Source organism: Glandiceps talaboti, chromosome 4, assembly GCF_964340395.1.
Source record: "Glandiceps talaboti chromosome 4, keGlaTala1.1, whole genome shotgun sequence".
NCBI lineage: Eukaryota > Metazoa > Hemichordata > Enteropneusta > Spengelidae > Glandiceps > Glandiceps talaboti.
The window spans coordinates 3589701-3607942 of record NC_135552.1 but is presented as its reverse complement, the minus strand read 5'-3'; the positions used below and the strand labels follow the sequence as shown (position 1 = coordinate 3607942).

General features: G+C 34.3%; 1 protein-coding gene across 1 annotated transcript in view; it reads left to right on the top strand.

The window, feature by feature from the left end:
• Positions 1-18242, top strand: part of LOC144433677 (atrial natriuretic peptide receptor 1-like) — a 52823-nt gene that overhangs the window by 23565 nt on the left and 11016 nt on the right. Inside the window, exons 10-15 of the mRNA XM_078122027.1 lie at positions 2494-2614; positions 3391-3591; positions 5891-5995; positions 8609-8680; positions 12406-12580; positions 15236-15385. Coding sequence (XP_077978153.1) covers positions 2494-2614; positions 3391-3591; positions 5891-5995; positions 8609-8680; positions 12406-12580; positions 15236-15385 — 824 coding nt within the window. The remainder of the gene's footprint in view (positions 1-2493; positions 2615-3390; positions 3592-5890; positions 5996-8608; positions 8681-12405; positions 12581-15235; positions 15386-18242) is intronic.

Genomic DNA, 18242 nt, shown 5'->3' with positions numbered 1-18242 from the left:
AAAAAGACCATGAGCCAAGATTCAAGTCTTTGGACCATGACGATGACCATGACCAAAGACTTGAATCTTGTGTAATGGATGTTGCCTTGCGGACAGTCCTCAAGCGATATATGGAATCAAGTGAGGGTAGATCGGTTCCAATGATTCTTTCTGTAGTGCGGACAACCCTTTCGTGTGAAATTAGCTCCTCCAGCATGATGTTCCCGAACCAAACGATGATAGAATTTATTAAAATACTTTCAATGGTTGAACGACAAAAATTGACTAAAATATCTTGGCACATACCGAATTTTCAGCCGCCTAAGAAAATAAAGGCGTTATTGGGTTTTCTTAACAATGGATTTAGTATTGGTACGCCATTACAAATTGTGTAAAATTTTAAACTGCTGACAATTCAACATCTGCTCCATTTACAGTAATTGTAGTATGAGGCTGACGAGACAATCTAAAATCAACAATTACTTCCTTGGTTTTATTAATATTGAGTTCGAGATTGTTCACTTCATACCATTCTGTCCTGTACACAGTCTTATCGTTATTACATACCAAGCCAATTGCTGTAGTGTCATCAGCAAACTTAACAATTACATTATCCTCGTATATGAGTGTGCAATCATGCGTAAACAGTGAATATAACAATGGGCTTAAAACACAACCCAGGGGAACGCCCGTGTTTAAAACAATGGGAAAGGAAATGCTATTGTGAATCTTTACTGGTTATGTCCTATCTGCTACACAGTTCAGTTTTGGACTCAGAGTTCAACTGGAACTTTCAAGCTGCTACTAAACTACACTTGCTGTCATTGTACTGGTTCAAGTTCATTGCATACCTCGTTTCACTAGTTGGATACTTGGAATTTAGTGAGAGAGTCTCTTAGTAGACATTACCAAACTATAAAAAGCTAGAGACAAGGCAACACGTGTACGTCAGTGTACACCACACAAGGCAATTAACCTTTTCTTGCTCACTGTCGGTCCACCTCACATCTAGTGTCCAGTCGAATGCCTATGCCAATCTGCACATTCAGCTTGTATCTAGCAGGCTTTGCATCCATAACCACTAAAACTACCCAGATTACACTAACTATACAGTTTAAGTTATAACAGAAAGTTTTCTAAGACTCCAAAAGTCAAAATACAGTTTTTCAGCATGGACTACTTTATTGCTGTTCTAAATGCCAGAGACAAGGTTCATTGTGATTGCTTTTGTCTATATCATCTGGTTACACATACACACAAACAAAACACGCACATATACACCTAAATTATCGTAGTTTCAGATCGATCCAAAATGTAATGTATTTATTTGAAAGTCCAATTATAAACAATCAAATCTCAGTGTTATAAACCTTAAAATGACAACCAGTCGAACTGAACCGTAACTGTACCATAAAAAGGTAGCAATGGATACTAATATATTTTGCTTATTTTCTTGTAGATGCATATATCTATATAACATCGTTTTCAGTTGGTGCTTTTGTTATCATTGGTGTTACAATCGCTTTCATATATATATACAGGTGAGCAAAATATTATATCTTCAATCAAGACCATTCAAGATGTAAAAGTGATAATTATGATTATAATAATAATAATAATAATAGTAATGAATATAAGAACAACAACAACAACAACAACAACAACAACAACAACAACAACGACGACGACGACGACGACAACAACAACAACATAATTTTATACCCCTCGCTAAAGTAGAAATCTTGTAACGTCAGACAGTCTTTGATTTATGTCCTGGAAATGAAAACAAACAAACAAACAAACAAACAAACAAAGAACAACAAACTAATAGAAAAACAAAGCAAATATTTTAAATTAAAAATGTATTTACTTATTCATATATTTATTCATTCATACATTCATACATTCATTCATTCATTTATTTATTTATTTATTTATTTATTTATTTATTTATTTATTTATTTATTTATTTATTTATTTATTTATTTATTTATTGTTTAGTTAGTTAGTTAGCTAGCTAGTTAGTTAGTTAGTTAGTTACTTAGTTATCAGTGAATCAGTGAACGGGAATCAGGTCCCATGTAGAGGTCCTCCAAAGAGGGCTGCCACATTATTATATTATTTTAATGGATAAGTAGAGTACATTGTGTTCTTTGAAGTACTGAACTCACATAACACCAAATTAATGGATAAGTAGAGTACATTGGGTTCTTTGAAGTACTGAACTCACATAACACCAAATGAACGGATAAGTAGAGTACATTGGGTTCTTTGAAGTATTGAACTCACATAACACCAAATTAATGGATAAGTAGAGTACATTGGGTTCTTTGAAGTATTGAACTCACATAACACCAAATTAATGATTCGACTGAAAGATTTAGGGACAATTAACAAACCTTATTATTTAGATACCTCGATATTTAGGTACGATATTTATCATTAGTACTGATATGTTTTATTATTTCGTGTGGCAATGATGTTGAAAACAATTGCCTTTTTCTGCTTCTGCAGACGAATTCAGTACGAGTCTGATTTATTGAGTATGAGATGGAAAATACATTATGACGAAATACAGATGATTGCTTCGGGTTCCCAACAACGAATGGGCTTGACGAGTCGGTTTGGCAGTCAGGTGAGTATTAGGAAATACTGTGATACCATGGTTTGACGAGTTCATTTGGCAGTCAGATGAGTGTGAGAAAATACTGTAATATCATGGTTTGACGAGTTGATTTGGCAGTCATGTGAGTGTGGGAGGGTACTGTGATACCATGGTTTGACGAGTCGATTCTTCATTTTTCAATCCACTTTGACTTTTACGTACAGGGAGTGTGTGAAGAACCAGTAATCAAAATCTTGCTAATTCTCCTTATATGAGGAATGCAGTTGATATAGATGGATATGACAAAATATTCTGTACACTCACTTTCGATTGATATGATAAAATGTTATTTCTGATAAAACATATGATGGATAGGAAATTTTAATTCATATGTAGTTGATATTGGCACGAATTGGTTGGTTTATGTAAATGCTGAATGTTGCATTGGGAGAATATAAAGATTTATATGCCTCTTATCCTCTGAAAGATTATGAACACACGTCTAATATTGACTATTACGATAGGAATTGTTTTAAGTTAACACAATATCACTGACGACTCTGTTTACCTTAATGTTGGTCGTGTATTTGCTTTGAAGCTGCCATTGTTACTGGTAAGGAATGATAATCAGAACATTGAGTGAATGCGAAGTCGATGTATGCCAGATTTGATGTATGCTGTTTGCTATCTTGGTTTTACTTTTACTAGATGTGCCATCTTACTTGAATGTTAACAAGGAGTGTATTTAAATGGATTTTACACGCTAGAGGGAATAAAATGGGGATTTCTTTTCACGACTTTCGTAGGGTGACGTACCCAGGGAGGGAAGTAAGAACTTAGGATCAACCAGTACCAAGAATTCTGAAGATATGAAAAGCTCCACAACAACTAAGAGTATGCAATATTTTTGTAAGACCGGCATTTACAAAGGTGTCCAGGTTGCACTGAAGAAGATCAAGAAAGAACATATGCAAATTAATCGAAATGTACTTGTTGAATTTAATGAGGTAAGGTTGTACTGGCATATATACTTAAGTGGTCTTGAATCAGAATAGTATACTTTAGGTCTTTGTATTGGTGAACTTAAGTGGTCTGGAATGTACAAGATATTTTGTCAACTTACAGACAGCTTACATGTCAGTAAAAGTCTGATGACAATCATAATCCTGTTTCTTCAAGTTTGGTCAATTTATTATGGTCCAACTAAGATGACATATGAGGAACTCTGTATGTTAAATGAAATGTGTTTGGCAACTCTGGAGAGCAAAGTGGCCAAATAAAAATGTGTTTCCGTGTATTGTTGCTTTATTTCACACAAGACAAGACAAGACAAGACAAGACAAGACGACACATCACAACCCATCATGCATAATACGCTGTTTGATATTTTACAATATTGCACTAGACAGACACGTCACCTTACCTGTACCCCCACACAACTAAGTACGCAGTTACACACACACATACTAGTATACATACATGTATGTGGCTTTGAACCATTATAGGTTGTAAATTATGGCAGTAGTATTCACCACCATCACATTGATCGCATTCTGGACACTTAATAAAAACATGGAAACTATGCATTGCTGGAATATAATGGCAACATATGCTCACAAATCTCACTCATGCATGGATGGGTACATACCTGTGAATATAAATTCAATAAATTCCTTGCATATTATCTTGGATGGGAAATCAGATAAGTGTGCAACTGTGTGACATTAGGTGACGTTACTGAGTGTCCAAAAACGTAATGGAGTATTGCCGTGTTGTGAAATAAATTTACAATACACTGAGACACACTTGCCCTATAAAAGTCACATTGTCATGTCATCTTATTTGGACCATAATAACTCTAAATTGACCAAACTCAGTTTTACATAGACACGTGGTTTTAATTGTCATCAGAAGTTTATTGACAAGTAGCTGTCTATAAGCTGCCAAACATTGCTACGCAAATTATATTGTACAATACCTTCACTAATACAAAGACCTAAAATATACTTTAACTGTTCGAGGAAATTCATTTCATCAGAATTCTTTGTAAATTTTCATTTCAGAAATCAAAAAAAGGAAAACAACACCATATATAGTATTATAAAGTATTCACTGTTTGGAAATACCGAAATGCGACAATTTGAATTATTTATCGAAATAAGAATTGGGCTATTTTCTGGAAATAGAATGCCCGCGATCGGTCACGGACCCAAATGGCATGTACAAGTCAATGTCTCATTGACAAAAGGCAGGTCGCAGTATTCATATTGTATGTGGTACTTTTGCATTGTTTGGACACCATAACATAAGCTATGACGTTGCACCGTTGTCAGGTGAAATTGTTCTGTTGTCTTTGGCATATCGAGTGGACACCATTAGAATTAAGGATTACAGATTTTACGTTACTCCTCTCACCTTTTTGTTGGAATTTCACATTAACCACGTCACTCGTGATGAAGTCAATACTTCCCAGGTAACCATTCTTTTAACATAACATAGTTTATTTCACTAATGTATAAAAATATATCAATTTAAAATACATCAGAATTCTTTTGGCTCTTGTGCGAACGATTCCAAGAGGTCAACAGCTGTCACGTCTTTGGCTTTCTTTGCCAAAGCATGGGTGTATCGCCTGGAAATATAAAAAAATTAGTATGAAATGTAGAGTGTGACAAGGAAAATGACAAAACGGTAAACGTGCAATGTTTGCAAACGTTAACAAACAATATTGCCAACTTTACTTACACGTACTAAAGCTTAGTACAACAGTTTCGAGAAATTATAGAAAAGACGTTTTTCCCCATTTTTTTGGTATGTATAAGAGTAGCTCACACATCAAACGAGTCCCACAATCCGGTACTATTTTCAGAAAGGAATTGGGACAATCACAGTTTTAGTTGTTGGTAAACTTGAATTGTTGGTAAACTTGAATTGGGAATCCAAGATTGAGGCTAGGTATGAGTTACCCACAATTACCTGTGTTTGTCATTGTTGTGTTTTAATACTATATGTTGAAATATTTTACAAGAATACCAACAACTTATGTCGGTAATAATCTCTTAGACGTCGTGAAAATGATTTCAACCTAAGGTCGGAAGTGCTACGTTCCCCTGAACAGTCTAACCTGTTACTATTCTTTTCTTGTATCAGCAATGAGCTGCAAATCAATGTGCAAATATCTCCATTTTTTAAATCAGATGTAGAAAAAACATCCACATATTATCGATAACATTTCATACAATAAATTTGTCATGGAAACGACGTCCTTTTATAGATTCTAAACGCTCAGAATCTTATTTTCTTTAGATTCGTGACATCAATCATGACAATTTGAACTTGATGATTGGTGCATGTGTGGTACCGCCACATCTCTATCTGGTATGGCAATATTGTCCAAAGGGAAGTCTTCAGGTATGGTAACATTATAGAATTTTGAGAATAAGAATATAATCATTATGTAACCATCATCATCATCATCATCATCATCATCATCATCGTCGTCGTCAACAACAACAACAACAACAACAACAACAACAACAACAACAACAACAACAATACCCTCGTAAGGGCGAAACTTTATATTGCTGTTCCTTAAATTTATGACTTGTCGAAGAGAAACATTCTGCGCTACCAGACTTGATATCATTTATTACTACATCAATAAATAAAAGGTAGTTTTGGAACTCCGGTCGACAATTGTAACATCCGTTTCTGCAAAAGTTGAGTTTGAAGTACTTTCAACTCGCCGTAACTTTCACTAGCATCCACCATTTTAGATATTGTAAAAACGTAAACCTAAACTGACATCTCTTCTTTCATGCCAGTAAAATCAATTGATGAATTTTTTGTAGGAATACTGATTTTACGGTGATTTGATGAAACATACTTGATCTCCGGAAATTTCGGCCCTGTTTTTCGCTTATATTTTCATTAATACTGATCACAAAAAGATGAATTCTTATGTGGTTTAAATGACCAAAGTAAAACAAATTGGCAAGGTCTTTGTGTAACGGGCCATTCAAGAATTTTCGGTAGAAAGTAGGTGATTTGACCAGGAAGTTGAAGCTGACCTGGTTTGACCAATGATCTTCTCATGCATGCATGCTGTCACGGCAAACAGAAACACGCGGGAGTGCAAACGCATACACATATATCGAACGAAGTACAAACAAGATTTTCAATTTTGATCGAGAATGAAATGTAATAGTGAAGAGATCATATGAATTTATGTCGGCGAATTCTCCAGCATGATGCCCGCAGATGCGATCTTTACTGCCAACCACAACATGTAATGTGAAGCGTTTATAGAACGTTGTAGCATAGGTCTCACAGTAGAAAGAGTTTTTAAGGCCTAAAAAGATTGTTTCTGGTCAGCGCGTGCATCCCCTTTTTTCTAGTGTTTGTCCAGCCAATGCAGTCTGCAGATCCAAGGGAAAACACAAAAATAACCCTCCGTACATTAATTGCTACTCTAGTGAAGACAATTGCAGAACCAAGCATCAACAAGCAAATGACATCTGCCCAACATACACACTTGCTGTAAAGTACTAAATAAAAAGAACAGTAACTGCTGTGAATAGTAGATTGAGGGAAATTTATTGAGAATTTTTTTTCGCAATGACAAGAAACAATTATCTTCTTTTTTTGGTCTAAATATCTAATTATCAAAAACATGCAATAACTTATTAAAAATTAAAGCTATATCAATGATATTTTAGGAAGGATGCGGTTTGGTATCGCAAATGTATGTATGAAATTATATTGAATTTGAATATTGCATTGTTAAGATATATCCTAATTACCGAAAACCATTAATTACATAAATTGCTCATTAATATGCATGGATGTTTACCAAAACCTATAATCAATTCTTTTATTACTATAAATTATATTACATTTATAGGTTGCAGTCTTACGTACAATGATGCCTAATTTACAGAAGATCATTATGCAAATGAGTCATTGAATTTTAAAAAGTACATTCATAGGATATAGTGGACAAGCACATTTTTAATCATCAATGCATTTACCAAATTATATACATTTTGAAACTTATATTGTCTTTCTTCCCTTCTCCGAAAACTCATTGGTTATGAAATTACTCGTTACTTTAAAACAAGCTGTGTAGGATATTTTTGCATTTTTATCATCAATGTATCTAACTAATTATTATGAAATTTGAAGCTTAGATTCAAAATATGCGAGTTCCTTATTACGTCAAAAAACTTTCTACAACACATGCTCTCTGTCAGCATCAATGTATGTACGAAATTATATGAAATCTTAAGCATACGCTATTAAGACATTGACTAGTTACCAAATATCATTATTTATGCAAATACCCCATTAAGATTAATGGTATGTTTACCAAAGCCAAATCGCGTCTAGCTGTTACCTTAAAGGAAATGTATACAAAATTTCGTGTGAATTGAGCGAGCCGTTCTTGAGAAACCAATGACACATACATACGTACATACGTACGTACGTACATACGTACGTACATGCATACATACATACATACATACATACATACATACATACATACATACAGACATACAAAAAGTACATACATACATACATACATACATACATACATACATACATACATACATACATACATACATATAAATATACATACATACATACATACATACATACATACATACATACATACATACATACATACATACATACATACATACATACATACATACAAACATACATACATACATACATACATACATACGGGCAGACAGACAGATAGACAGACAAATATCACCATACTATAACCTTCCCTTACCGAAAGTAAAAATGACTTGAGGAAGGCATTACAAATCAAACAACTTAAGGTTGGACATGATTATCTTTATGTTGTTTGTGGGTAATCTTACTTTTAATATCAGCGATATAGTAGTAGTACTTGAGAAATAAAGTGATAATAATAAATAGTATGCCAATACACAAGTCTACTTTCCATTGCATGTAATTTATCAAAGTTGTATTTCAAATTCTTACATGTACCAGGATGTCCTGGAGAATGATGATGTTAAGTTGGACCATGCATTCAAAATCTCCTTCATCATGGACATTGTCAAGGTAGGTGGTTTTTTATCCAAATAGATATATTCCACATGCTTTAATTTGTCAATAATCCATTCAACTATTCTCAGTGCGCATAAACATTTTAGCAGAGACAATTTCTCAGACTCTTTATTTTAGATGATAGAAATGTTTTGACTGCAGTGTAGTTGTAGCCATACCAGCATGTGTATTTATTACCTGATATTTATAAGACGGTAGGTATGCATTAACTTGGGATGGACTCCAATCTGATTAAAAATCCGATGTAGTGTACACGTCACGATTTCTTTTTGGTTGTTACGTTTTCTTTCGTTTGTTCTTTTGTGAGTGCCGTTACATACATCTGACACAATACCATAGGTTTTCCCGAACCCAATCTCGTACTTACGAGTAGCCAACCGGAATTCGTCTTACATTATAATACTTTAAAAAAAGGAGACCACTAAACAATAATATTGTTGTCTGCGTTCTGTGCTCGTGGTCTTCGTCTGACTCGGAAAACATATGATATTGTGTCAGAAGTATGTAATGAGTACTCACAAAAGAACAAACGACAGTAATCATAACAACCCCCAAAAAATCGCGACGTGTACACTACATCGGATTTTACACGGATTGGAAGGACTTATGTCATAATAAAGTTGTAGTCCAAATTCGAGCAGTCTTTTTTATTATTTTACCAACTGAGACATCTGCATTTTCTCTTGTAGCTCTTTTATGTAACCCTTGCACTCGTATGGGTTATCGTGTTAATGAAGACATTCTGTATAAAAAATCGGTTTCAGTACAAATCAGTTTGTAGGGAAGTTGTCACAGCATTTGTCTTTGGATAGATACGTACAGAGAAGTCACTGTTAAGGTATAGACGATATTTTACACACAAAGTCTTGGGCGTGACAGCACATATTGCATTGTACTTGTAACAGTTTACAAGTCTTCGGACAGTGTAATTGAAATAGTTAACAGTACATATATTGTGGACACTGTCATTGATGGTTAAAGAGTTTGTAGGCAGTTTTATTGACAAGTGTAAAAAGTGTCCTGTTAAATGGAGTTGAGACAACAGTTGATACAACGGTGACGAGAAGGCGAGGTCTGGAGTATAACTGTTCTTATTCAACATTTATGATTCCATTTTCACACCGGCTTAGTTTGGCCCAATTTTATTGAAATAAGTTCAAATAAGTTTAAAGCCAAAATACACACTTTCACAGTATAAAATATCCAACCCACGAAAATATATATTGACTATCATAAAACTATGAGGCACCATTGGATAATAGATAACATTTACACTGAAATATGAAATATACCATTCCATTTTGATTCACAATTGTTGAGGAAATTGATAAGTCCCCTGTAGGCGTAGCTTTTTATGTCATATCAAATTCGGTAGCATTCAGCTTTTAGTGACATTTTATACATACACAGATGATTTCCATTAATATGAGTACTCTAGTCTAAGACTTGTTACGAAAGTTGAAGGCCGTGAGTTGAGTGTATGTGTGTGTGTGTGTGTGTGTGTGTGTTTGTGTGTTAGTCTGTGTCTGTGTCTGTGTCTGTGTGTGCTGAACGACTTGAAGTCTAAAACTAGACATTTGAAAAAAATGACAAAATTTACAATGAAAAATGATCATGCACATTTGTCTGAACTTCTGTATGGATCTCTCGGGGTGTCTAGATGGAGGATGATCTTGTCGTTGACTATATCGCAAATTAAAAGGGAGTGATTTTTCATAACAAATTATAGAATTATTATATTATCAGTCTTAGAGAATACCAAACCTTTTGTTTTTGAAATTGAATTTCCTCATAACATGGTGTAGCTTATTTTAAAGTAGCTAGTAAAATTGGAAATTAGGCAGTGTAAGTTAAAAGGAAGTTCTGGGAGCCAAGTGGTGGGGTACGGGAGGGGTGTTTCCCCCTCCCTTCCCCGGCGATTTTTGAAATTCAAGGACTAAAAGCATGCTTTCTGGTGCCATTTAACTGTCAAGGTAGTAATAATATGACGTAAAAATTGAATCAAAACAAAAGGGAGCAGTGTGAAGGTAGGTACAGGAGGGGGTTTCCCCCTTACGCCCCTAGTAATTTTTGAAATTCAAGTAAAACTATGAGTACTATCTGGTGTTATTTTAACTTGTCAAAGTGATAACAATACCCTCTCCTGATCGCAATTAAATTCAGAATACTAACACTGAGAAAAATTCTCAAAGTATAGTTGTATGCCATACCATTTAAAATTATTTTATCATTATGAAAAATTACAGTATACTTATATATTCATTTCATGTAACAGAACGCCATGTACTAGTATTTGTGCAATGAAAAGTTACCAATATACTATCATATTCTTTGTTTTCAACATGTATTTAATATTTACTGTATAATCAGTATTTACCTGTTATAAATATCTGTGCAATGAAACCTGTCAGAGATTTTCAGCTCACCAAGTTACCATATCATCCCAGTATCCGGTATGCTTTCATTTACTGACATATAATCTACATCCTGATATTCTAGATTGAGTTGATCCTATTTGGCCAGGCTTTGCGCTCCTGTGTGGCTTCAGCTGTTTAGGGTGTGCAATAAATGATAGATTCATGTAGCATAGGCTCACGATGTTTGTTACAGCTTACAAGCTTCAATTGTGTCATAAACACAGGTGTTAGGCATGGATGATACAAATAATGTACAAAATGACTCAAAAGGAGGAGTGATAGCTGATCATTGAATAGTTTCAGCATTGGAATGTTTGAATGTAAATTTGTCTGTGTCGACAGTATGCAACAACGTCTTGCTATTACCTATTGCTAACATTAGTCACAACACTTACAAGTTACAGAAGACGCGTAATGTATACTGTACTGCAAGGTCAACCAAGACTTGCATGGCATGTTACCAATGTTTACATTATTACTTTTATACAGTAAATCCCAAAGGAGTACTGAGTTCTAGAAATGTTTACACTGAAGAAAAATGTTTCATAGAAGTAATGATTTATATAAATGAAAATTCATCTAGCACACTGATGACAATCACGCAAGTGTTTCAAAAAGTTACATACTAAAGTTCAAATTGGAAACCTTGAAAAAATTGCTATCCATGCCACTTTGATAAATAGGACGAATGTATTAGTACTCCTGATAAAATCATACAATAGTTCATGGCTACAGATACACCCATCAGGATTATAAGTATTCATCTTCTTACAAAGTTGTTCTACGGACTTGTCAACCTTGCTAAAATGAAGGAAAGATACCTGTAACAAGAAATTCAATAAAGAGAAGAGAAAATAAGTTGTAGAGAGACTGACAGGACAGAAAGGGCAGAGAATTTCTTTGTCCCCCTTTTTTTATTTCGCCCGCCCGCCCCCACCTGACTATTCCACTGGAGATGAGAAACATGAAAAAGGTCGCCCTAATAGGGACTGGCTGGACGGGTTATTAAATTTCACTTACTAGACAAGCTGCTACCGATCTTGATATGACATACAAAGCTACGCCTACAGGGTACTTTTCAATTTCCTCAACAATTGTAATATAACGGATGATACGAATAACAAATTCTGTTTTGCATAGTTTGTTCCAGATTATTAAATATCATCATTTATATCATGTTATTCCCCCTAAAAGAAAATGTCCTGTCATTAGTGAGTTTTATGGTGCAAGATGATACATCACAGCAAACATAATCATCATGTAACAGCTTTCAAAATCTAATCTTGTCTTTCTCCCCTGCAGGGCATGGAGTATCTTCATAAAAGCAAACATGGAAATGGTTCCCATGGCAACTTGAAATCACCAAATTGTCTGGTTGACAGTCGATGGGTTGTCAAAATCACGGATTATGGTTTGCCTAGTTTCGTGCAGGGACAGTCAGAGGAAGTTGGCGGCAACCAACAGGACAGATTCTTACGTAATAATCTTATAATTTATAGTTTACGAGTGAGCCCTATTTTCTTAGATATATAAACAATTATACCTTTGTTTTTTGAATTAACAAAATTGCCAGGCTCTCCACTTCATAATAATTGATCATTTGAAACAAGAATACCCCATGTCACGGTAGTGTATGAGTGAGTAAGCATACACCCTCATAATCTACTCCTGTATCAGCGTTTAAAGTTTAGCGCGTAACTGGAAATCTGTGCGGAAGTCGGAGCCACTAAGGGAGTGTCCAGATTTTACTTTGGGGAGGGGCATCAATTTTTCTCAGGAAAATTGGGGGGGGGGCTAAACAAAAATTTCACAATTTTCTAGGGGGGGTCATGGAAAAAAAACCATGATTATTTAATGCAACATAAATCGACCTGCAATTCTGGCACATCTCAAAGTAACTTATCCGCGAGGATGTGCAAGACTTGTTTCATCACTATCACTATCAGTGTTATCATCAGTACATGAAATTTCTGAGCTATCAGTGCATTACAGAAGTGTCACTTTCAGTCTCAGAGTCACTATCTGTTTCTCTCATGTCCATGATACTAGTTTTAATTTCATTAATTTTGCAGTCAGTTTTCTAGATCTAAATTCTGGTATTCTTACCATGTGAGTGGATATTATGTCTAATTTTTCTCTTTTTAATTTTCTCTGTTTCAGTAATTTATGCTCATTAAGATACTATCTAACTCTTTCACATTCATATTTTCAAGAGTTCCACTTCAGAACAACTTCAACCAGTCATAGTCATTATATTTCTTGCTTTCCCTTTTTTTCTGTTGCTCTTCCCAATGTTTGGATCCAATGTCTCTCTCCAGATTTTTCAGATATTCAGTGTAGTTTTTGACAACACTTATGCTGACAATATATTTCTCTGCAAAACGAGATATAGAAATTTCATCATTGAAGCATACAGCTTTTTATGTTGGCACGGGGTTGAAAGTCATCTACAGTTTGTTTCGTGTTTGCGAAATCACCTAATACTGGAAATAAAAGTTAAATTTATATATAAGTCAAAGTATAACAAGCAAAAATGTTGATAGTTAAATTATTTATGTTTTTTACTATTCCTTCCAAAAATAAAATGTTCACATTTATTCTTGCATTGTCGACAAGCTGAGCAACACAAACCGGCATTGGAACTAAAGTTGTATTCAATAGGTATCTAAAAAGTAGAACAGTGTAATTGTGAAGTATTTAAATTAAGTATACCCGCATTGCCCAATGGAAATGTGGTGTTCGTCATTGTGCATGAAATGGTTATCTTCTCTCTTTTTAAGTATAATGATTTACCTAGTAAAAGTTTATACACAGAAACTTTATAAGTTATTTATGAGTATCTATTTTTTTTTTTAGCATAATAGAACATTGTGTATGTATAGTGTGTTTGTGTATGTAAGTCTATGGGGGGGGGGCATGGAAAAAAAATCAAGAACTTGCAGGAGAAGCATCAAATTTTCTCAAGCTTTTGTAGGGGGGCATGAAAAAAATACACCAGGAAAAAGGGAAATCCGCCGGGGTCCCCCCTGGAAGTAAAATCTGGACACTCCCTAAGCACTAAGTTGAAATGTCAGTAATATCACGGAATTAGAAAGGTGGCCAATGCCAACTGATCCTGCAAAGCTGCGTGAGAACTTCACTCTCTTTTGATATTATTTCTTTTCATTTTTTTAAAATCACAGAGCAATTTTAGATGACCGTCGTCGTCTGATCTAGGCGTCAGACACGTCAGGTCAACGCGTTTTTATAAACGTGCAAATACTAGCCCTACGTGCGTACGTTAGTTTTATTTAAACTCCTCTTCATACTCTCGTAAAAACAACATCATTTTCACTAACCTTGGTATGAAAAAGCAGAAAATATTAGATCCGTAAAAATTCCCCACAGTATGTGTATTGACATAGTATATTTCTACATGTATATAAAAAACAGAGCTGTGCATAGGTGAAACTGGATACTGCACGCCCGGGGCATGCAGTACGCAATGGAGTCCTGAGTTGTACGTGTTTCACTGCTTTAAGCGCCGTAAAATAAATCACCAGGTTTTCGCTTAGGGGAGGGCCGGGGGAATAGACTCGCACTGTTGGGTAAAATGTGACCCTACCTCGACTCCACCGACCTAAAAAGTGACCCGCCTTCAACTTTCTTTCTTTCAAAACATGAGTTCAATTCTGTCAGAAATGTAAAAGGACATGAGTCCCAGAATCAATGGTAAGGACTCCATCCCACCGCTGCCACCGATGTTGAAAGTTTTAGAGGCGTTGGATAATTTCCGACTATAACCGCCATTGTGATATGTGTGAAGGCACTAGTACTACTTTAATAAATACCTGTATTTTGATCTAATTGACTGAGCTGAAGGCTGCAATTCAGCTCTCAATGATTAGATTGGCCCTCTTCAGACATTGTGGGGTGTGAGGTCAACATCTCCACAACATTATCCCTAGTATCACAGGGGCTTGAAATTGGCTATATCTTTCTAAACATGGCAACCTTCAACAAAACCACATATTGTCTATAAAGAACACGTGTTGAAATTGTAGTACAAAATGTACCCCGCTGAAGGTTTGCAAACGAAAAAAGAATTATGCATTTTATTTGGCGGCAACACAGTAATTCTTCTCTACTTCAGGCAAGATATGGACTGCACCTGAAATTCTGCGAATGAATTTCCCCCCGATATGTGGAACTCAAAGAGGAGATGTTTACAGCTTCGGTATAATTCTATTTGAAATCATCGAACGTTCAGCACCTTATACATTCGAACACATCACACCAAGAGGTAGGTTGTTAGGTACATCATTTTAGCAATGTTTCATCAATTCAAGACATTTGAATGTTTTGCCTTCTCGTAATGCCTGTACATGACATTACAAGTGCAATGTGAAGGAAAGCAGACAGCGCCTTCTCTTGATAGAACGTGAAACTATAGCTTTATATCATTATACAAACCAGATTTAAACCGAATGCCTCCCGTAAGGGAATCACTAATTATGCAAATAACTCATTAAACTAAAAAAAACTATGGTAACAGGCTTTGGTTTTTGGACAAGCATGTTTTCTTAGGTTAATGTATGTAAGAGTGTATGATACTGCTTAATGCAGTCTTAAGATATAGCCTAATTACCGAAAATCATTAATTATGCAAATTATTCATTAACACTGTAAGGTACATCAACTAACTTTATAGGACATACACAATTTGTTATGGTTAATGTATATACTGAATTGTATTGAAATTGAAGTACATAAATGTATGCAGTCGTAAGATATAGCTAATTACCAAGAATAATTAATTGTGCAAATTATTCATTAACACTGAAAGGTACACCAACAAGCTTTACAGGACATATGCAACTGTTATGGTTAACATGTGTACTGAATTATATTGGAATTGAAGTATGTATTCTTAAGATATAGCCTAATTACCGAAAACCATTAATTATGCAAATTATTCATTAACACTGTATGGTGCATCAACAAACTTAATAGGACATATGTATTTTCTTATGGTTAACGTATGTACTAAATTATGTTGAATTTGAAGTATGTATTCTAAAGATATAGCCTAATTACAAGAATAATTAATTATGCAAATTATTCATTAACACTGTATGGTGCATCAACAAACTTAATAGGACATATGTATTTTCTTATGGTTAACGTATGTACTAAATTATGTTGAATTTGAAGTATGTATTCTAAAGATATAGCCTAATTACAAGAATAATTAATTATGCAAATTATTCATTAACACTGTATGGTGCATCAACAAACTTGATAGGACATATGTATTTTCTTATGGTTAACGTATGTACTAAATTATGTTGAATTTGAAGTATGTATTCTAAAGATATAGCCTAATTACAAGAATAATTAATTATGCAAATTATTCATTAACGCTGTAAGATACATCAACGAATTTTATAGGACAAATGTGTGTTGTTATGTTTAACGAATATATTAAATTATATTGAAATTAAAATATGCAGTCTTAAGATATTGTGTAATTAGTTGATTTCATTAATATGCAAATTTCTCTAATTAATCATCAACAGATCTGGCTCAAAACCTAATCAGGTCTAGCTATTACCCTAAAGATTATATATCCCAAATTTCATTATAATAGAACCAGCCGATTTTTAGAAAATGATGTTACAGACAGACAGACAGACAGACAGACAGACAGACACACGGACAGACATTCCCCTTTTAATACCTCCCGTACCCTTACGAGAGGTAAAAATACCAAATTACCCAAATACCGCCGTAGTGACGTTAAAAAATAGGCAAAAATACAGAAACTTGAAGTTCAACATAAAAACTTATTCGACTCCCTACAAAGCAGATTAGGCTGAAATTTGGTGGGAACGTTCTCCGGGGTGTTTATATTAAGAATTGTTTCATGACATGATGAACCCATCAGTGATATGCAAATTAGATACATTTGAATGTTTTGCCTTCTCGTAATGCCTGTACATGACATTACAAGTGCAATGTGAAGGAAAGCAGACAGCGCCTTCTCTTGATAGAACGTGAAACTATAGCTTTATATCATTATACAAACCAGATTTAAACCGAATGCCTCCCGTAAGGGAATCACTAATTATGCAAATAACTCATTAAACTAAAAAAAACTATGGTAACAGGTTTTGTTTTTTGGACAAGCATGTTTTCTTAGGTTAATGTATGTAAGAGTGTATGATACTGCTTAATGCAGTCTTAAGATATAGCCTAATTACCGAAAATCATTAATTATGCAAATTATTCATTAACACTGTAAGGTACATCAACTAACTTTATAGGACATACACAATTTGTTATGGTTAATGTATATACTGAATTGTATTGAAATTGAAGTACATAAATGTATGCAGTCGTAAGATATAGCTAATTACCAAGAATAATTAATTGTGCAAATTATTCATTAACACTGAAAGGTACACCAACAAGCTTTACAGGACATATGCAACTGTTATGGTTAACATGTGTACTGAATTATATTGGAATTGAAGTATGTATTCTTAAGATATAGCCTAATTACCGAAAACCATTAATTATGCAAATTATTCATTAACACTGTATGGTGCATCAACAAACTTGATAGGACATATGTATTTTCTTATGGTTAACGTATGTACTAAATTATGTTGAATTTGAAGTATGCATTCTAAAGATATAGCCTAATTACAAGAATAATTAATTATGCAAATTATTCATTAACGCTGTAAGATACATCAACGAATTTTATAGGACAAATGTGTGTTGTTATGTTTAACGAATATATTAAATTATATTGAAATTAAAATATGCAGTCTTAAGATATTGTGTAATTAGTTGATTTCATTAATATGCAAATTTCTCTAATTAATCATCAACAGATCTGGCTCAAAACCTAATCAGGTCTAGCTATTACCCTAAAGATTATATATCCCAAATTTCATTATAATAGAACCAGCCGATTTTTAGAAAATGATGTTACAGACAGACAGACAGACAGACACACGGACAGACATTCCCCTTTTAATACCTCCCGTACCCTTACGGGAGGTAAAAATACCAAATTACCCAAATACCGCCGTAGTGACGTTAAAAAATAGGCAAAAATACAGAAACTTGAAGTTCAACATAAAAACTTA